This window comes from Salminus brasiliensis, chromosome 1, assembly GCF_030463535.1.
Source record: "Salminus brasiliensis chromosome 1, fSalBra1.hap2, whole genome shotgun sequence".
Classification (NCBI taxonomy): Eukaryota; Metazoa; Chordata; class Actinopteri; order Characiformes; family Bryconidae; genus Salminus; species Salminus brasiliensis.
In genome coordinates this window covers 90,270,481-90,293,549 of record NC_132878.1, presented here as the reverse complement: position 1 = coordinate 90,293,549, position 23,069 = coordinate 90,270,481, and the positions used below count along the sequence as shown (strand labels likewise).

General features: G+C 39.4%; 2 protein-coding genes across 2 annotated transcripts in view; one reads left to right on the top strand and one right to left on the bottom strand.

The window, feature by feature from the left end:
• Positions 1-93: 93 nt before the first annotated feature.
• LOC140537110 (myelin-associated glycoprotein) lies at positions 94-6,500 on the bottom strand. The gene is made up of 4 exons (XM_072659304.1): positions 6,425-6,500; positions 4,693-5,085; positions 750-837; positions 94-463 (listed from the first exon to the last, which is right to left on the bottom strand). Exons 1-4 carry the CDS (start codon positions 6,477-6,479, stop codon positions 421-423), a joined length of 579 nt encoding a protein of 192 aa, XP_072515405.1. The 5' UTR covers positions 6,480-6,500; the 3' UTR covers positions 94-420.
• Positions 6,501-10,412: 3,912 nt separating this feature from the next.
• The window catches only part of hpn (hepsin), a 30,724-nt gene continuing 18,067 nt past the window's right edge, over positions 10,413-23,069 (top strand). The window contains exon 1 of the mRNA XM_072680846.1: positions 10,413-10,431. Within this exon, the coding sequence (XP_072536947.1) occupies positions 10,413-10,431 (19 nt within the window). The remainder of the gene's footprint in view (positions 10,432-23,069) is intronic.

Sequence of the window (23,069 nt, the reverse complement as noted above, 5' to 3'; positions counted from 1 at the left end):
TGGTACCTAAACCACTACAACCAGCAGAAGCTCTCCCATCACAAAAAGCATGCATTATACTCAACAAGGTAAGCTTCACTTTAAACCAATGTCTTATGTTAAAAAATATATTTTTATTTGTTTATTTATTATTTTCTTCATTTGCAGTGCATTGTAGAGCTCCCAGTACATAGCATATGTGGCCAACTATGAGCCAGCCTAATAATGTCACATTAAACACAACTGGTTAGAGTAAATAAATAAGAATTCAGCATTAAAAACAGGATTGCTTGTCATTTTAAAAGTTAAATGTTGATAAAAAAGTGAAGAGGGTTAAAGAGGTATGTCTTGAGATGGAAGGTACAAATGTAACTAAGACTTTCTTTACAATTTGGGTCATTAATGCATTCATTTGATGACCTGCTGTACACTGGGCAGCTCTCAGAGGGTGCTACCTGTCCGTAGTGATCTTGATCGTGTACGTCTGAAATAAAAACATCAGAGTAAGTGTTCATGTTTTTATTTTATATATATATATATATATATATATATATATATATATATATATATATATATATATTTTTTTTTTTTTTTTTTTTTTTTTTTTTTTTATCTGAAAGCAATAGCTCAGGTGAAAAATCAAGCGTACACATTTTTCCCCTAAATTCGTATGTAGTCAATCAGCCAAGACAAATTTATATCTTTAGTTTTACACTTTAAACTGTGTTAAAGAAAAGGCTTCAGCAAGCTGGATTAACACACTTCCTCACCTTCTGACACAAACAGCAATAATGGCTATTGCTATCAGCGTGAGGACAACTCCAAACACAATGCCGATAACAGAGACACAGCTACCATCTGCAACACAGAGATTTCTCCAGTTAATACACAGTGCATACACATGAGGGGGGTACATATTTCAATACAATACTGAAAAAGAAAAGCATGGTCATTTCTTAGTCATTGTTTTTAGAGCCTTAAAGAGTCTTTCAGATTTTCTTTCGGAGATTTTCGCCCATTAAGTGTTATTACAAACTTCTATTACCAACGAATAGTCCCACCAACATTTAGCCTTTTTATTTTGTCCTGATCTACTATCTCAGCCCACTGCTGATCCCATAGGACCCGCATAAAGCCACAGAACATGCTCTTACCTTTTGTTGTCAAAAGCTGAATATCGCTTTTCATTGAATATTATAAAGCTTAGATCACAGCTGTTGTGCAAGGATGCTTTGGGGAGTAAAGGTGAGACGTCTAACCCAAGTAACTATGTAACAACTGTTAAGCATGGTGGTGGTAGCACCACTGGGGCCAAACGTCTATTGGCAAAGAATATCCCCACCAGTTTATAGTGAAGTCTCTGTAGCTACTGAGTAATACACTTTTGTGTGTAATAAGCCTTGGGGTGTTAAGGGGTTAACTGAATCCAGTTCTGTTCCCTTTGCCATGGGACAGTATACCCTCATGCTTAACAGCTGGATAGATATGCTTTTCACAACATTCTGCACTCTTTCCTATACAAACATATTGACTAGTCGTGGCCAAGAACTTCTATTTTACCTTCATCAGTCCACAGGACTTGTTTTCAAAATGCTTCAGACTTTTTTTTTTTTTAGAAATGGAATTTGGCTCTCCTTTAACCCATCCGAGCAGTGAACACACACATACACACTAGTGAGCAAACACACGCAGTGGACAGCGAGCACACGTGCCCAGCCAATACTGCGGTACCCAGGGAGCAGATACAGTTAATGGCCTTGCTCAAGGGTATCGAACCCACAGCCCGACGCACTAACCGCTAAGCCACCACAGTGTAGGTTGGCACTTCTCACTTTTTTATTTCCCATAATGCACATGTAAGCAGGACAAGCAGACTCGAATAGCAGCAGTTCACAAGTGTGTCGCCATCATGTGTTGCAAGGAAACCCCTATTTAGCATAAGCTGTGAATCACAACGCTCAGCACAATTCCATGTCGGCAAAATGAAATAACAACTTCCTCAAAGGTTGTCTGCATCTGGTCTCTTGAAGTTGCACCCATTGCTGACATAGATGTGCAAATGCACACACACAACAGCTTGTAGAGAAGTACTGCCATTAGAATAGGACTCTATGGAGTAGATAAACATGAACCTGCTTTTGCCTAATGCCAGACATGGGCATGAGGGGTATACATAGCTGTGGAGCAGTGGAGGTGTGTTCTCTGGAATGATGATGGAGCTCCATCCAATACTTTTAGGAGTTAGGGAGTTGGAAATGAGGTGGAGCGGTGATCAAAAGCAGGATCAACTTTTTTTTATGCATTTGATTTCAGAAGAATGACAGAACGAACAGATGTCCCAATACTTTTGTCCTTATTGTGTAAATAATGATGGCCTATATGTGTTTAGTAACCTATCATGCTACAATACATAAACAGTAATTATTCTTAGCGTACATTTATGATTATATACCTTGATTCATCACAGAGGGAAAAAAATAGCTGATGACCCCAAGACTCACCAATGATGGCTGTGGGATAGATAAAGCAGCCTAGATCGCAGCTGTTGTACAAAGATGCTTGGGGGAGTGAAGGTGAGGCACCTAACCCAGTAACTATGTACCATCTGTTAAGCATGGTGGTGTTAGCATCATGTTCTGGGTCTGTTTTTGTGACTGGTACATTACACAATGTGGATGTGATAATAAATGAGGAGGACTACCTCAGAATACTTCAGCATAACATCAAACCATCACCTACATGGCTGAGACATGGACACAGTTGGATTTCAATAGGACAATGACCCTAAACACACATTAAAATGGCTGAGAAATGGATAAATCACTCTTCTCACAAGAAGAGTGGTCAAATATCCAACTAGAATTCTTCATTCTTGTTGATGCCTGCCAAAAGCGTCTGGTCAAGGTGCGACTTGCTAAAGGCATTTACCCAAATTGTAGATGTGCTGTATGTATCATGTTGACCCTGTGTTGCGTTGTAGATGTTGTAACTCATTCTCAGCTCAAAGAAATCACTGAAAGCCCGATACTGACCCGGTTTTCATGATCAGTGTATGTTAACCTCTGACCACAACCGGAAATCCAGCAATTAGCCTACAGTAGTTTTACCCTGCCTATTAAAGAAATGTTTCAGCCCAGACAGGAATGAGACATAATTCCAGGCTCCCTGTATGCAGTGGTCAGTACCTACTAAAGGTGCCCCAAGAAAGGACGACCTGTGAACTGGTGACAGGGTAATGGCTCCTAAGGCTCATTAATGAGATCCATGTAGGCCTCACTTCACAACTTACAGGACTTAAAGGATCTACTGCTAACTTCTTGGTGCCAGATACCACAGGACACCTTCAGAGTCCATGCCTCGAATAGTCAGATCTGTTGTGGCGGCACACGGGAGACCTACTCGTTATTACGCACAAATGTTATGGTAGATCAGTGTTTAAGGTACAGTAACAACATTTGAATGTACACTTTTAAGGAATAGCAAGATGTTAGAAATTTCCAAGGCGCTGAACAATATTATCTTTCACAATTTTCACTTACAAGGCAGTTGCAACAGGGAAGGATGCTGGTCCAGCTTGTTTGAGGAAATGCCTAACCTTTCTTAACAGAAATGCGGAAGATGTACAGTGTGAAGGACAGGATGTGGCAGTAAAAATAGCACAGATTGTGCCATGAACTTCGGTGTGGTTTAGTCAGTTTAGTTTCATTCCAACTGTTCTCTGCCTTCACAAAATCATATTTTCTGCTTCCACTGTGGTGATCATAGAAGACCATGATATCCAGTGTAATATCTGTCAGTTCTATCTGTAGCAAACAGTTTATTACCACAAAATCAAAAACTCTTGTTTTTCTTGTTGGCTTGTAATAGAAGTCATTGAAATAACTGAAACTGAGCCTATGCTACTAGTGTAACAGATAGAGATGAACTCCTGGCTGGTCTCCCTCTGCATATCATCAGGCCCCTGCAATTAATAAAGAAAGCAGCGGCACGGGTCGTCTTCAGCCATGTTCATCTCCTCTGCTGCGTTCTCTCTTCACTGGCTTCCTGTAGCTGCTGCCCACATCAGACTCAAAACCCTGACGCTGGCCTACAAAGCTAAGAATGGACCAACCCCTCTGTACTTAATGTCAACGGTCAAAAGACAATCAGTACCAAGAGCCCTTGGCTTGACCCGCCATCCTTCAAGATCCACGCAAGACAAGCGTCCAGGCTTTTCTCTGTCCTGGCACTGAAGTGGTGGAGTGAACTTCTCCTGGGTGTCCGAACAGCGGAGGCACTCGCTGTCTTCAAACACAGTGAAGACCCTCCTCTTCCAAGGGCACTTGGGTGAAGTGTAGTGTGGAGTATTGTGGTCTCCATACTGACTTTTGTATTTAGTAGCATTTAAGCTTAGAGGTGTCTTTGGGATCCTAGTCTATACAAACTAGTTGAGGGTATTTTCTGAGGAAACAGTGAAGCACTTTTGTAAGTCGCTCTGGAGAAGAGCATCTGCTAAATGACTTAAATGTAAATGTAAATGTAGAGAAACAGCAGTAGTGTCAGTAACTACACAAGCAAGTCTGTTAGCAATGAACAATTTCAGACGAGAGTCTCAGTTTGAGGCAAGTGTGTGATCATTTAGCTATGCAGATTGTATGTGCTGTAACTACTGTTAATTGCTAATTAGCTACCGTGGCCTTTTAAAAATTAAATGTAATTAAAATGTAATAGTACCTTCCACTTGTGTCACTTGTAGGATGAGTCCCTTCTGGCCCGGCAGCTTTTCCACTGGGTGGTCCGTAATGAAGCGGAACACATAGACCCCGCTATCAGTGGTCCTCAGGTCTGTTATCCTGAAAGAGCAGTTTTTGGACCCAGTCGTGCCCAGGTACTGCACCCTGCCCTGGTACGCAGGGTCTGTGAAGATTCCACGGCTGTGGTAGATGTATGTTGGCGTGATGCAGAAGCTCTGGTTCCGACACCACATCTCCGAAAGCACTTTGTGAAGCGTCCCCTGCGATGAATCCTCAGGGAAGTCATAAGTGCATTGCACTGTCACAGAGGAACCAGGAGGAGCGTGGATTGGACTCTTTGGAACTTGTACCACCCAGTCACCGGCCAGAACACCTACACACATGAAGAGATTCCCAGTAAGATGTGGAAACGAGAGAAACGTTTTGATTCATGTGGGATCAGCAGGGCTCTGTAGTCTGCTTCTTTGGACATGGCATTGTTTGAGAAGTCAGCTACATGGCTACGGTAGGTCCAGAGCCTACCAGTGGAATCATAAATACAAGGCAGGAATACCAACTGGACATTGCAGGGTTCCACACACACCAAATAATATTCACACCTAGGGGACATTATAACATCGTCAGTTCATCCACCATGTGTGTTCTTGGAAGGTGGGAGCAGGAAACAGTACATTGGAAATACTCAAAAACGAGCTTGTCGACGTTCTACAGTTTTTGTATGCATTCTTGTGTTAGGCAACTATATATATGACAGAATTTTAGGCCACTGATGTTAGATAACCAGCTTATATTAGGAAACTAGGCAGCTTTGGTCACTTTGCCTGACATTACAAATCAATAGTGAGCTAACAGCCACTGGTAGGCTTATTCCTCTAATACTGTTCATAGACTTGCTTCAGGCTCAGTGTTTTACTGAGGGAGTCACTGTAAAACTGCATATCTAAAGCAAACAGTGTTACCTGGATGCTTGTTATGAGCTTTAAATGTCTGTATTTAAGCTAAATCTATTCTCATTGTGGGAAAGTGATCCCACAACACCATTAGCTTGGTGCTAATACAACATAGCCTAACACTAAGAACTGCATATAGCAATACGGCCATGACTTTTCCCAGTTCCCAGAAAGTCCGAACTCACATGCAGGCCCTCTTGCTTTAGGTGATTAAGCTCCATGAAGAAATATATTTGGAGCTAATTGAGCATTGTAATATCAATATCTCTGATAGCAGATTTGTCAGTTTAGAGGGCCAGTAGACTTACTTAACATTAAAGTGCTAAAAAGGGTTCTATGGAGAAATACCATAGAAATAACACTTCATTGCAACAAGTGCTGTCAGTTGAGACTACCTCTTTTGTATTCTGCTGTGTTCCTGTGTTAGACTGTTTGTTCACACTGTTTACACACACACTATATGGACAAAAGTATTGGGACATCTACACATTACACCTACAGGAGCCTTTTTGAGATCACATTCTAAATCCATAGGCATTAATATGGAGTTACGCCCCCTTGGCAGCTCTTACAGCAGTTGTGGAGCTCCGCAGTTAAAGAGTCAGCAGAGCGTTAGAGACGATTAAGATGTGTGTCCCAATACTTTTGTCCAAGGCATGTAAACATCTACTCAGATTACTTTTCTACACTAGTCCTGTTGCTGTCTTTCTGTGTAGAAGAGGTGGCAGAGAAGTGTAAACACAAAGACAGATTTCATCTCACCTGAAATGATCAGAGAAGTCCAGAGCAATCTGGTCTCAAGGTGACCTGCGTCCATCTCAGCTGCCTTGCAATGAGCTCGCCTACAAATGCAGAGAAGCCTGAATTTCACAAACCAAGCTGGGGAATCTCACTTCTCTTTTGTTGGTGTTACAAAATGAAGTTGTCTAAACAGCTTTGGTGTGTTTTGGGGGGAGGGGGGGGGGGGTTAATACTTGGTTAAATACAACCATGCATCTTTATTAAATAAACATTAATGCATAAACATTTACTCATTTACCAAAACTAATAAAAGACCTAATAAAGAAATATTCTCCTTACATTTTCTTATTTTTATGCCTTTATAAAATCATAATAATAATAATAATAATAATAATAATAATAATAATAATATTAATAATAATAATAATAATTATTATTAGTAGTAGTAGTAGTATTATTGATTGTTATGTTTTAAAATTGTTTTATACTTATTATTGGAACAGCGGTGTGGTGCGTAATGCATTCTGGGAAATTTGGCCTGTGCCAAGTCTAAACAAGTCACATCCTGGTGCATCCTTCGTAACACAATACTCAACACTCAATACTTGATTGGCTAGATGTGAACTTCTGAATGGAGAAGTACTTGGATACACAAGTACCGACACGAACGCAGATTGGGAACTGGCCTAGGTGGACCTTAAGACCAGAAGACAGGGCTTGAATAGAGCCGGAAACATCTACATCTACACAGAATTTGTGGGGACTGTAGAAGCAAACGCTGACGTGAAATAACAGCGAAATCCTGCACAGTGGTGCACCCTCTCTACTACACAGTGACGAGACACAGGAGCACATTCAGTGCAAGACTCATTCCACCAAAATGCACCTCAGAGCGCCATCAAACTCTATAACTCCTCCCTTAATGTGTGACACTATGGTTTAGCTGTGCAATACTCTTATATAAATTATACTGTTTACATTGCAGTAATAATAGCACTGTAATTCAATTTAATAAGTGTGCAATAATGTTCCATATTTATTATCACAGTTATTACTCTCCACTTTACTGTATTCTTATCATTTATATATATATATGTACATGTTTTAAGTTTTTCTCATTTTTTCTCTATTTGTTTTAAATGTATTTTATTTATCGCGTGTTTATTTATAGCATGTTTATTTTATAGTGTGTTTATTCTTACACAAACGTTTGCAAAACTACAACAACTGCAATTTCCCTCCTGGGCTCAATAAAGTATTTTATCTGAATTTAAAAAACACAAAAATAGGACATGTCCAGGGAAAGGAGGGTGTATGGTCACCCTGGATGACATAGACTTTTATTCCAATCACCTCTTAGATCCAGTCTAAAACTAAAAAAGCAAAGCTCAGATATTAAAACTTTTTTTAATGACCTCTGTAACACCTGTTAGAGTAAACAGAAAGGACGGCCTATCCGTCAGCTCACATGTCTTCCTTTCTGCTCTGCATTTGCATACAATGCATGTTGTTACCCTATTGTGTGAGTCCTGTAGGGGTGAAGCTGAAAAGCAATGTTCAATGGTCCCAAATGCTAAATAATATTAATCTTTTCAACATTATAAAGTCGGTTTTACTCCAGTTATGCTGCAAATCATAAGCAACCAGCCAAAGCACCTGCTGCCCCAGCTTTCTTTAGTGTCCCACCCGTTCTCGACAAGCCACGCCCTCTCTACTGACTACTGACCAATCCTTTCACAGGAGGAGGGATTCGCCTAGCCAATCACCGCCGAGGTAGGCGGGACCTAACGGATAATAGGTGTAGTAAAAATAACCCTGGTGAGATACCTGGCCCTTTGGGGACGGTTTTTATTTTTTTATTTTACTGACCGGAAGGAGCAGGTTTCGACTTTTGGAGACAGTTAGGGGGAAAACGGAGTGCGAAAAGACGACCTGCGAGAAAAAGCTCATTGTGAAGGAAAATAAAAGATTGAAGGCTCGGGGGAGAAAGCTAAAATGTCAGAGTGGAAGTGCTGAGAAAGGCAGCTCGGTGTCCAACTTCATGTCTTTGTTGGTCGTGCTGAGGAGTTTACCTTTACCTGAGTGAGAAAGGTGAGTGATTCTGCTCCAGCTGAGGAGAGGACAGCCAGCTTATGAGGTGAAAGGGAGATATTTTGGTCAGGATAGGGGCATAAAACTCTGTCCCCCAACAACTAAACCAGAACCAGTTCATCAGTGCGGGGATTTGTCTGGAAGGTGGTGAGACTGGACAGAGGTGGGTAGGTAGTAGTTCAGTAGCTATATGTAGTGATGTGCTCGTGTTGTGTTGTCATATTTACTTTAATATCTCAGCAGTTACTCAGTTGATGAATAAACATTAGCAATGCAAAGTTTGGAATCAAAGTTTACAACAATATTAACATCAAAAGTTTTTTGGTTGCAAACAAGATAATAAAATAAATGCAATGCTAATATATTGAAGCATTGTAACTTAATAAGTTTTAGAGAATAAGTTTTAGATCTGTTATGTGTATATATATATATATATATATATATATATATATATATATATATATAAAAATATATATATATACATATATAATACAAATCAATTTCTTATTTTATATGTAAAAAATATATCTCTATACTATATATATATATATATTTATATATATATTTAATGCCTTATATTATATATAGCATATTATTTCAACATTGTTTGGAACCAGTTTACTTTTATATTTTTAAAAAACAACTTTTTAAAAATGCGAATGTCAGTAAAGGAGGTGGTAGATGTGTCCAGAACAGTGAAAAGAGCTGAGAATTGAAAGAGAGGATTGAGAAGAGACTGAGAACTCTGATAAAAAAAAAAAATATATATATATATATAATACAAATAAATGTCTTATTTTATATGTCAAAAACATATCTCTCTTATATATTTTTTCATGCCTTATATAAACTTTATTGTTATTATTATTTTTCTTGTTATTAATTCATGCAATATACTAATAATAAATACTTTATCTTACTTATATTATTACAGCTCTTCCTGTTATCTGACACTTGTAACTTGTTTCAATACACTACCATATTATATATATAGCATATTATTTTGACATTGTTTGCAACCAGTTTACTTTTATATGAATAAAAACCAACTTTTTTTAATGCGAATGTCAGTAAAGTAGGTGGTAGATGTGTCCAGAACAGTGAAAAGAGCCGAGGATTGAGAGAGATGATTGAGAAGAGACTGAGAAATCTAATAAACAATATATATGCTGTATATATATAATACAAATGAATTTATTATTTTATATGTCAGAAATATATTTTGCAAAAACATATCTCTTTTATATATTTTTGTCATGCCTTAAATAAACGTTAATTGTTATTGTTATTCTTGTCGTTATTAATTATAATATAATATACTAATAATAAATACTTTCTCTTAAAAATATTGTTGCTGATAAGTGTTCCTGTACTGATAGATGCTGGGTGTAGTGAGAAGTACCACTGCAGTATTTCTCTGAGAGCTTTGGGCCTTTCCTCTTGGTAGTTTCCTCAGTCAGTGTTTGTACCCTTTTAAGTCAGTGTGGTTTTGAGCTACCCTGCCGACTTCTTTACTTTGTACTAAACAACAACTCTAATATGAGCCTCCATTGCTTGCCCACATCCAGAGATCTGTGTCTAGCCTGTTCACAAAGCTCATAAAAGTGAGCGAAAGGCCTGTCAAATCTGGAAGAAACTGGACCTATTTTATGGCCTGTCTTTTTTGAAGACTTTGACAACATTTAGCCTGTTGACTGTTCACTCCAAAATTCGTAACTCGCTGTGCCCTTTGGTTTATTTAACTTGCTTAACCCGTTTTTGTCCATCCTGGCAGTTTGATTTACGTGATTCCCTGTTTTTTTCATCCTTCCCAGGTTAAAGGAGAAAAAGGGACACTGGTCGTGGTGAGGAGGATTTTCGGGAGCGTTCCAACCTCCTGCGTTCGTTTCAGTTTTCTCTGCTTTTCATTTGCGAGGAGATGACAGAGAAAAAGATAGGTGAGTACTAAATGCACAGAAGACAAATTGTGCCTTCTCTCTCTCTCTTTTTTTTTGACAGCAGACATCGGACGAGTGAGCTGTTAAACATTAATAGAGAGAGCTTCTGCCGACTTATTTGTGGATAGGACCTGTTTTGTTCGGACTGAGTGTTATAGCCAGTGATTAGTACTGTAACAAGGTCAAAGGTTGTTTAATAGGACATCAAGTGATGTCACAAGGCCTATTTGTCAACAGAATTTGATGAGGGAAATTAGCACGGGCGAGAGACATACGCAGCTGGACCCTTGACAAAAAGGACACTTTCAGGCTGATTCACCATTTAAGAACATGTTCCATTCAAGATTAACCATATCTTACACTAATGTCTAGCTGGCAATGCACTTAGATTAGACATCTTTTCTCTCTTCTTCTTAAACTAAAATCCTTCCTAAATGTAGTAGGGCCACGTGCATGTCCATGTCGGCCATGTGCGCAGAAAAAAAGGTGCTGTACGTGTCCAACAAAGGGTAAACAATGCAAATATACTCAAATAAGGTCCAGTAGTCAATTTTTATTAGTAGAGTAAAGTATTAAAGGTATTGTATGCTTATGTTTTCCAGAGAAAAGACGCATATTTGCACATTTGTGTAACGAGAATCATTAAATAAAGAACTTGCAATCAGGGTGTTTGAAGTCAATGTGAAGAAAATGGCACAATGAGTCTAGTAAAAATGGATCAGATCATGTGGAATAGCTGTTGAGTGCTAACCTGCAACCAGTGTATAAAATAAGCTGAATGCTGCCTTTATTGTTGGATGCAATGTGTTAATGTTAGTTTTAGAGTTATCATGTACTGGCATTCAGATCACATGTTCAGAATTCACATTGCTATGGAAATGCCTATTATTATTTTGTTTAATCAAAGTAGCAGTAAAAGGGAACTGGGGACAAAAGTGTGAAGTACACTACTATTAAAAAGTAAAAACTTATACAATGTGAACAACATATTTCAAACTTTACACTACAAGCTACTTTTTAGATGTTTTATTTAATAGTAAGAATGAGTTTTATTTAATAATAAGAATGAGTATATATATATATATATATATATATATATATATATATATATATACATATTATTTCGACATTGTCTGCAACCAGTTTGCTTTTATATTGTTAAAAAAACAACTTTTGAATGCTAATGTATGTTCCTCAAATTATAATTTTACACTTTGTTGTAAGGCATTCTTTGTACTTAATATGGCCGCATCACATTATTGTGATTTATCCCATTATTATTGCAGAGAACACTAGATTGAAAAGCGTTAATAAAAATTAAATTAAATGATAATTTACTGTTGTAGCCTGTGCATGTGCCTTTCTCAATACCAGCAGACATACTGGGACTGTAGAGAAACTATACTAATGTGAAAGTGTAAGTTTTGTCTCAAACTCTTTCTTAAAAGGACCAAAATGGAAACAAATATATATTTGAGTGAAAGTAATGTATCTTTAGAGTAAATTTAAAATGTTTAAAAGGTACATTTTTTAAATGATCTTTACAATTGTAGATCATAGAGAGTCCACCTCATCCCAACCCCTTTTCAACAAATTCTCAACGTAGTGCGGCAGCTAATGGCTAGTACTGTTTCTTGCACAAAGATAAATTAGCATAGCTATGGAGAAAATGCTAACCTTCTGAAATCTAAAGTTTAATAACAAAGCTGGGGTTGGCACAATACAACATAATCATTATGATGATCATTTCTATGTTCATTACTTTAATCAATACCTGTTCTAAGCCAAAAATTCTTTTTTTTAAATAAGCAGGATTCATTTCCTCCATCACTTATTCCACCCCTGTAATTTTTTGTTCATTTTTTGTTCTTTATTTCAATACAATACAAGTGTGTGCACTTCCTGCTCACAGGCTTCCAACAATGGAGCACTGTGGCTTTTCTAAGATTCAAACCTATGATCTAGGATGAGTCTAGGAAAGAACAAGAAGGTATAATTATTCAGAACAGTGTGGGCTTCTTTGGGTAGGTTGTAATTTTACAGCCCTGTAGTGGCACAGCTGTCTAACTGCCTGCTTATAACAGGAGATTGTAAGTTCAAATCCCAGTAATGCCTCAGTGGTCCATGATCATGAGTTGCCCATTCTTGTGATAATGTGAGTTTCATTAGCCTGCAGGAGGGCATTAGTAGTAAACGAACTGAGCCGGAGGACACAAAGTAAAAATCTGACGACACAATTAAACATTCAAGCACTGTCAGCGGATAATGAGGCAGTGGTTTGTGAGGGCATCTTAAACATCGGATCTTTCTCACGGTGAAAGTTTTTTATGGCTTACTGTTGTTAGCATTAAATCACTTCTTTTTCAAACAGCTACAGCAGAAGCAGTCTGTTATTGGAGCGGCCCAGTGCTTTCGTTTTTCTGAATTCCTGAGCAAATATTGAAATGAAGAATTGAATTACACCTATTGTTGGTTTACTCTGGTCTGAGTTACTTAACAAGTTTCTAAACGTACAAGAGGTTTAATTTGTTTTTACACAGGACAAAAAAATCAAGAGCACCAAAATGCATCGCCACAAACCACGTAAGAACGTTCTCCTCGCTTATTGGTCTGAGCTGTCTGGGGCGGGAGCACGAAAGTAAATACAGGAAGAAGGTCCTGTGTTCTGGACTAGTGCAGATTTCTGTGCAGTTCAACATGGAGCAAGGGCAGAGATGGCATCTGTTCAGTGACATTTGGTTGTGGTTGGTGTGGCGCAATGTTAAATACCATGCGGGAGACCTGGTTCGATTCCCAGTCCTTGGGAAAGACTCCCACCACTGTAATATGAGTAACCTTGAAAGTGGCTCTGGAGAAGAGCAACAGGTAAAAGCCATAAATGTTTACATCTGTAGTAATTATCTGGGCAGTACACCTGTCTATAGAAGTCGTTTAGCTCAGACTTGTGGAGAACACCCGATAGTTTGGTCGGTTCGAGGCCAGATCACGTTCTCATCACAAACAAACCACTCTAGAGTTCATTTGGGACTGGATCTGAGACCACATCCTTTGTTAGCATGGTTGTGATTTCTGTGTTTACACCTGCCCAAACGAATCGCACCAAGGGTAAAAATGAGCCAGAATCAGATTTAAAAGACGCAGATGTGAAAATGCCCAAAATCTAAACGCTGTGAGTCATGCAGAAGCTGATGCCAGTGGACGTCTTTGACACAGTGAGCTTCAGATATATAATTCTGTTCCAGCTCATCTGAATAAACTGTGGAAAGCCGTAGATTTACGGCTGTAGTCTACCAGCCATTATTATCTTGCTAGAAGCTAAAGTGTTAGCTGATTATTTTCTCCATATCAGCTAATTAATAGCTTACGTTAGTAGCCCGTTGTTTGGTGATATTTGGCTCTCCCTGACTACAAACACCTGTCAGACAGAAAAGCCAAGCCAAAATGTCCTAGCACAGCTTAGCACTTGCAGCCAGCTAGCCTAGCATTAGCGACCAGACAGATAGAAAATGAGTAGCCAATTAACACACCCACTCAATAGGACTCCTCCTAGCATGTGCAGTGTTCCCATCACTAGGAGGGTGAGGACCATGTGTAGCCAGCCACTGCCTCTCTAGGCAACCAATGTGCTCAGAGGAAAGGGCTGAATCCCCAGCTCTGATACATCAGCCAACAGACGGCTGTGCCGACCAGCCTCACAATGGGAGGGATAAGAGAAGAGAGAGCCAGAGAGAGCATGGCCAATTGTGCTCTCTCAGGCTCCGGTTGCTGATGGCAAAGCAGCATGACCCAGGATTTGAACTTGCGAACCTCAGGCTCTGTTCATAACAACGGGCCACAAAAGAAAAACATTTCAAAATTATATTAAATCATAACCAAAATAATACCACAACAGTGAATAATATATGACCCATGACTTGAAATGTACAGGAAATGCAAGAAATTCAATATTTTAAAAGAAACCTTTTACTTGTGGTAGGCTTGCCTCTGTACAGGCAAGCCTTGAATTATTAGTCTATTCAAACTAGCTGAGGTTTTTCTTTGGTAAAAAGCAAAGCATTAAAATGTAAATGTAAAATGCTTTAAAATGTAATGTAAATGTACAGCTTATTGACAGCACATCTTGCTCGCAAGAAACTTCCTTGTGGGTGATGGATGAGGAGAAGCAGATTAACCAAGTGTGCAAATACCCAGAACTTTTTGCCACTAGTCACACATTTTTAAAGATATTTACAGACCATCTGGAACTTGATCTGGAGTCAGTTTGGTCTTCAACAGGAGCTTGAGGCTTTGCTACTGTCTGGTGTGCAACTGCCTTCAGGAGTCTTGCCCAAGGGCTCTTATTGGTGGACTGTGGTGTGCATGCCCAGCCAGGGAATCAAAACCTAGTCTGCTATGCTAGGAAAGCAATGACGTTACCCACTACACCACAACAGCTACTCCACACCATACCACACCACCATGCTGTTGAAGGCAGTTCTTTAACTAGCTAAAGCTGAACAGTAAAGAAGCGCAACTCCTGAGTTAGATGCAGAAATGAAGTTAGGCAAACTTTTGACTAAACAAATTTATGTTAACTCATAAAAGTTACCATATTTTGAATACTTTTTTGTATATTACATTTACAGTGTTAACAGTTGTTTACAATGTATTCTATAAGTCTCACAGCTCAGTGTTAACAGAATGAATGCATGTAAGAGATACATTCAGTTTGTGAGAAATGATTCATTCTCAGTAGACTCACCTCAGGCAAAGCTCTGATAAATCAAAAACTGCAGTCGCCCTCGGGAGAGCTTTTAGCTCTGTCTCCACTCAGACTTGACTACAAAGGTGTGTCTATATTGTCTGCTGAGTGCAGATCGGTAACGCCTATGGCAGGGAGCTGACTCACTCCCACACACGTTGCTGTCTACCCAGTCATTTGTTAAATAGAACCTACGTAGTTACTTAGCTGAAGTAGTTGATGAAATGATAACTGTGGGTCATGGGATAATTGAGGGAGCCTTGAGGGAACTGCCTCTTAGCGGAACGTTTTTGATTCTGTCATGGATGCATGGATAAAGGGGAAATTTTAATTGTCACCCTGCCATAAAACCACATCTCGCTCCTCAGAAAATAAATATTGCCCAAACATGTAATGATACTTGTGGCTGTTTCAGATATTTTTTATTCTCCAAACGTCTCATCTCGACCTGCCTGGACACATACAGAAGCACTCATGTGTGCAGTGTACGTCTTCAGATCATAACACAGCATTATGTGGTTATACTGGAATTGCAGATCCAGCTCAAATGTCTGTGACTCCCTCAGGACAAACTCCCCCACAGTCACATAGTAACATCCTCACCAGGCCAAACAACAGTAAACAGGGCTTTCCTCTCAGCAGCCAAGGATCTCTGAAGTGCATTACCGTCAAGGGGTTTTGGCACTGACTGAATGAGGGGATATTTAGTTTGCTTTTAAAGAGCACATACTTTTTTCATGTGGATTTTCTTTCCTCAATGTTGACTTGTGGTGTTCTTGTGACTATCTGTGTAACCAGATAACAATTGCAATTTGTCTTTAGGTGACCAGTGTTACTTTTTTAAATGTATATATTAGTCAGACTTTTAGGGTTGGCCTGAATGATTAGACCACTTGAAGACTCGTTCCTTATATTGGTATTTATTTCTCTTTGTCAACTTCAGTATATTAGTATTTTGGATATTTTGGAGAGTTAGAGGGTTGTATATGACTGGTTTCTTATAAAACCATGACAAAAACGGCAGCTATGTAGCATCAAACATGATCTTGTCATATCCAGGTTGTAAAAAAACCCTAACATTAAATGAAATAAAGAAGTTTAAAGTCATGTGTAGATATTCATACATTTTCAGAAAATAAAAATATTCAGTCCATATATTAAAAAATAATCTGAGAAAAGTCCATTTTAAATCCATTGTCTCTTTGATGTAAAATAAACAACTAATTTACCTGTCTCCGCCTACTCAGCCTGCCTCGCCATTTCAGACTGGAGTTCTCAATTTGAATTGCTTTTTGAATGAGCCACAATACAAGACAAAATATAGTCTTAAATGTGTAACAGTCTGTTGAATTATGGCCCATAAAAAAGTAGGAGAATGGTTATGTACATGTTTGGTACCTATACATTGTAAGTGGACTTCGAGGAAAAAAATAAGAAATCTAAGAAATATTTAGGTTATGGGCCATTTGGAAGCTGAACACAGCCACAGTTCTATCCCTTACAATTGTATGGCACTCTGTGCCGCATTTACAGGGCTAGCATTTAAAGGGCTAGCATTTACAGTGAGGCAAAAAAGTATGTAGGCCACTCCAGGACCTCGAAATACTTTTTACAGAGCCTCTCCTTCGTTGCCAGAGCGGTGTGTTTGGGATCATTGTCATGCTGAAAGACCCAGCCACGCTCCATCTTCAATGCTCTCACTGATGGAAGGAGGTTTAAATCTCTTGATACATGGCCCCATTCATTCTTCCCTTAACATGGATCAGTCATCCTGTCCCATTTGCAGAAAACAGCCCCAAAGCATGATGCTTCCACCCCCAGGCTTCACAGTAGGTTTGGTGTTCTTGGGATGCAGCTCAGAATTCTTCTTCCTTCAAACACGATGAGTTGAGTTTCTATTGAAGTTCTATTTTGGTTTCATCTGACCACATGATATTCATGATATACAGACCTCTCTCATCTTTCTAAGTAGGAGAACCTGCACAGTGCTTGCATCAGTGGCTGACTAAATACTTTTTTACCCCACTGTAGCTTTCTAAACTAAAGAAAAAATGCTGGACTATTTCTTACATTTAGACTTGACTAAACTGACTAAGGAATTATACATTTACTATGATTACCTTGATTTTCCTCTCTAACTTCACCTCTAGACTGTGAACCTTATGACCTTATCGTGAACAGGCAGGCTAAACTGCTTTTGGTCGAACGTGTGGTCACATGTGACATCCTAACCATTATGTAAAGCACCTTTACAGTTTAGTTTCCATATATGAACTATACATATCTATTTATGGTGAATATCTGTGAAGGTCTGTAAATGTAAATCTTGAATTTCCAAAAAAAGCAAAGAAAGGTTGGTTTTCCATGAGATGGGCCCTTTAATTATGTGAGGCAGCCAGGTGTGACGGTCTAAAGCAGGGAAAGAAACAGCAGCACACTGTGGCTTCAGGAGTTTCAGTCAGCCATGCAGTCCGAGCACTACACAAAAGTGTTACTTGTTCTCTGGTCAAATGGGTCAAATTGAGTGCTGCTCGGCCACCGGCTCAGCCGGAGGGGGATAACCCGCAAGATAAGACAGAAACTGGAAGTTAGATTAAACGATGGACACAGGCTGTGTTGGCTAATCCTCTGATTCCTGTGGTGCTATGTGTAATATAGCACTGTAAAAAAGCTAAAACTTGATTAACGACATTGTCTTAAACTGAGCAAATTGTTCATATATACCGAGTGTACACTTTGTTTGTTGTCTCACGTGTCAGCTGGCATTGGATTTGTGTTTTTCTGATGTTGACTTCTGATGTTGTGTTTTCTGCCGTCAACTGGATTGGGCTGGATTCTCTGTACAATAAGATCCTGAACAGAACTGGAGTGATTCATGGTGTCCTTGATGTTGTAGCTTTTGCTATTAGGATTACCTTGCAGTATGAACTCTCCACAAACAGCTCATAGCCTGGCTTGTCTGGCGGGTTGTGTGGTTTAGTGGCATTGTAACATTGTTTGTGTGGATTTGTTCAATTTACACATTTATACTTTTGTACCAAATGTGATGATATGAGTGCATAAGCTCTACTTGAAATCACAAAGCAATATATTTACCATAGCCTTTCACTCAGTTGAGAGTTGTCTAGTCTTCTAGCTATGCATTAGTTACCTTAGAAATGTAGAGTCATTATCAGTTTTTATATTATTTAAGTGAATTACATAAATAGTTATGTAGTAGCAATGCTTTAGCCTGTCTATGAAGACAACCTAAGAGGTTCACATCTACACTTCTCACTTTTTCTGCCTTTGATGTCACACTAATGACAAAAACTAAATATCTGAAATATGAAAAGGCCCAATTTTTCATCAAATTTGAATCATGATAAAATCTTTTAGGAAAGGCCTTCAGTAAAAGCTGTTATTTTATATAGAACCATGACAAATGGTCCGTTGCCTGGTTAAAGTGTTTGGCAACACTAAACTGTAGGCCACCGTTAATAAGCCTACATGTCAGTGCTCATAATGTTTTTTTAATGACACCTGACATAAACCTGCATTAATTTATATATGGGGGCAAATGCTGCCTTCAGATTCCTCTCAAAAGTTCCTGCTTATGCTTTTTCACCTGATTTATGTTTAGGAGGTTTTTGTCTGTCCTTAAAGAGTCACTTTTGTTTGCTGTTACTGGAACTAGAATGAGAAATGAGTGTGAAGTGTTTTAATCCAAATCCAGTTTTAATGCCACTAAAATGATTTTAGACTGTTGTGTTCATGTGTTGCTGCTGAATAACCACACCCACTATACGACTTAGCGGCTAAAAGTAAAGTTTTTGTATTGAAATGCCCCCTGGAAAGTCAGGGCCAATCAAAAAGTTTCCCACTAGTAAATACGACTTTGTTATGGCGTGATGTGCAGAACTAGCTTTGATAATGTGGTACCATTGAAATGGAAATCTACAGAATAACTGTTAGATTGGTTGTTTCTTCGATAAATTAAGCACTGGTAAAGTCATATGAAGCTGTTCGTATCACTTCAGGGGTAACTTGGGTGGCTACTTTGTTGCACTAAGCTACCTTAAAGAGGATTCAGTTTTAGCCAGTTTTGCAGACATTGCAGAAGTGGTGCCGACCTTGTAAGGAGCATATGATTTATGTACATGGAATAAACTGTTGTTTATGATCATTTGGTACAAAACTTCACTTCACACGCATAGAATTGAGGGTACGCACGCCCACTGAGTGGCAGCAGTAGCATTCAGTCCATTTACAGACTGCTGAAAGCTCAAGAAAAGAGAAACAAATTAAATGCTGCAGTTCACAGAAACAACTGGAATCCAGGCACTTGAATATGTAGGAGCTCGCTGTTTGGTGAAGTCACGCTGGGGAAAAAACAAGACCACCGTAGATTACATTTTAAAACTTTGACCTGTATGAGCCAGTCTACTAAACACGCCTGAAAACAGCCAAAAACACTTTGTGCTTGCAAATATGAGGCTTTATCCTTAAAAGGGTGTGATTCAAGCCTAAATTAGCTGGACCTACCTGACATGATGTCTTTGGACCATTGGTTCTTTGTTCGGAAAGCTGTCGAATCCATTTGGCGGTTGGTGTGGAGGAACAGATAACCTACTCCTACCTGCCAGTGAGCTACCACACAACATGGGAGACCAGGGTTTGATTCCTAGTCTGGGTGACTATGCTGCGCTACACCAGTAAGAGTACTTGGGCAAGACTTCTAACACTACACTGACACTATACCTCTGTAATATGAGTAAACTTGTAAGTCGCTCTGGATAACAGCGTCAGCTAAATGCCATAAATGTAAATGTGATCTGCCTTGAGCTTTGAGCAGATAATCGCTTGTTTCATTCCTGGTTTTGCACTCAGTCTGGCTAACGGAGGCGTGTGCCAGCAGGAACGTAACATCAATGCATACCCTAGTCAGTTGTTATAAAAGGCTTATTTAGGTGTAGTTTAGATGTAGACTCATATTTGAGCAGTTGTCGCTGCACAGTAGAACAGTGCACCACCGCTTCAGAGTGTGCTAAATCTGTCTGTTTTGCAGTCAAACAGGGCATGTGGTTTGCCTTTCCAGCAGTTCAGAAATCAGATCTTTCTCAACATTTTCTTGGTCTTCCAGACATCAACCTGACCTCATGCTTAATTACTTTATCAACTGAGAAATTGTCTACTTAAAAAATGCAGTGCTGTCTTCTTATCACCTTTTCCTGCTTTGTGGACATTGATTGTTTTATTGTTCAGAGTGCTAGGCAGATGCTTAGAGGAGTCCATGGCAGCCAATTGTTGAAGCAAGGTTTGAGGAGCATTTTCAGTACCTAGCCTTTCCTATGCACTGTGCACAAACAAGCAAATTAATGTCTGAGACATGAGCTGAGGGCTCAAATCTCTCAGGGAGCTCAAACTTTTGCATGTTGTTCCTTTCCATTTTTTCACTCTAAAATTATACAAAACAAAAAACACACTGATCTACCTTAACTTTATACCTTTTGGAGATCAGGTCATCTTCTACTCACTTAACTGTTCACAGTAACACACTGTAAGTTTGAATAAGGGCGCCCACGTTAGGCATTCAAGATATAAAGTCTCATATAAAGCAGCTTGGCTGAGTACCAGTTTCCAAAGATCCCTCTAGAAACATTAAAAGCCTTTAACATTCTAGTTCGTTTGGGGATCTGAGTGTAAATCTCTGTTCTGCGGCAGAAGTAAACAGGCTTGGATGACCCCATGTTCGTTCCCAGCATGGGAAGGCTAAGGGCAGTGACATTAGAGATTCCCCTAAAAACACACCTGTTCAAACATACTAAAAGTGTTACCATTGTACCCCCACCTGGTCCAAGACACCCAGGAGGGCTCGGCCAGGTAAATGGGCCCTTGTCCCATTGGGCATGTGTTGTTGATGTTCTGTTCCATTTAGTGACAGGCCGGGAGTCTTAGGTTTCCTGTTTCTGTGAACCAGAAAGAGAGCCAGTGCTAAGAAATGACCACTGTCATGTCCATCAAGAGATTTCTTATTTCTTATAGGTTTATTTCTTATAGGCCAGTCACAGTTATTACACAATCTTGATTATTTAAAGGAACAAAAACTTTGTTTAACGTGATTTATCACGTACCACAGGTGCAATGTCCAAGTCCAGTGTTTGTTAGTCAAGTCAAGTCAAATGTATTTGTATAGCTTTTTACAACTGTTGTCGTCACAAAACAGCTTTACATAATTAGTAATTAGTAAAAGACAAAGACAAAAAAAGAAATAACGTAAGACATGAAGGATCAAAGACCCCCAGTGAGCAAGCAAACGGCGACAGTGGCAAGGAAAAACTCCCTCAGAGCTGGAGGAAGAAACCTTGGGAGGAACCAAGACTCATAAGGGGGACCCGACCCGTCCTCCTCTGATCAGAACCAAATTACCAAACCAGAAACAACATATAGTTAATAATGGTGATATTAATAGTGGCAGATAGTTAAGAGTCCATGGTCATTAAACAGGTAGCAGTGGTAGGCGGGTGAGCCGCTGGTCTGGTATGGGTGGTGGTGGGTGGAGGGCCTGATGGTCGGACTGGTAGGTGGCAGCTGGTCTGACGCAGGTAGAGGAGACCTCAGCGGGCAATCTTCCAGCAGTTCAGGCTGGGTGGCCATTTACTCGGAAGGTAAAAAGAGAGAGAGTTAGTTCTTAGCACAGTTAGCCTACCATTTGTAAGCTAATGTTGCTAACAAACGCTGGACTTGGACTATCACCGATCATATTCCTGTAAATAAAAAAGACCACACCACCAGTCTCCTGTTACCTCCCTAGACTCCTTGGACTGCACTTTCCAGAATCCACCTTCATCTGACATCAGTACCACATGTCCTCAATCCACCAGTTAGGAACTGTTCTCTTGCTCGCACTCAGCCACGTCTCATTACATGTTGTATATCTAAACCTTACATTATGAAGAACTGCTGACCTTACTACTGCAGACTGAGAGGTCTTTCCTGTCTAGGTGTATATCGGTGTTCGACCCTGTGTATGGTTTGTCATTTTTTGTTTTTTGGATTGCTCTTTTTACTTACCCTGGCTTGTCTTCTGATTATCCTTTGGTTATGCCCTTGCTTGGTGCTCTTGCTGATGCTCATGCTTTCTGGTTATTGTTCCCACTGGTTATTGTAACACCATCTGGCTTGATTCAAGCTGAAGCATCTGCAAGCATCTGGTTAGTTAGCCAAGCATTACCATCCTAATTTATATCAAATAATACATTTTTCAGCTCTGTGGAACAAATTTGTCATGTTTTTATAGACTAAAGTAAGTCATGTGATGCTCTGAAGCACATTCATTTGTCTGCGCCAAACAAATGTTGCTTTTTTTTTATATGACATTGGTGACAGTCTAAGCCTAGTTTTTGTTAGCGATGTTAGCCTAGCTTCACTTGTTCTTAAATAAAGTAGCAAATTTCAGATATCAAACATTTCTTGGCCGATTGTCTGCACCTGGGTCAGTGATCAGTCAGGTTTGTTTGATTTTTATGATGAACTAGTCCTTTAAGCCGTAACACTCCAAGGCTCATCACATACTAAGGTGTATTATTCCGTAACTACAGGGACTTCTTGCTATTCCTTGGTAATAGAAGTTTTCTGGCCACAGCTGTTTGCGTCCAAACGAACTGAATGTGAATTGAGAGTGAGTTTTTGTTCCCTTGGTTAAAGGCAAATACGTGTAAATCAGAGCTATTTGAAAACACGTGTTTTCAAGGCATGCCGTGGGTCTTATGAAAACAACAGAAGTTCTAATTCGTACTGGTGCTAGAACACGTTTAGAGGGCAGAGGGTGAGGACTGTTTGTTTATCTGAGCTGGAGCTGCTGTGTCTCTTGTCTGTCATGTCTGTGGGGGCTACTAAGTATCAGCTAGGAAGCAAG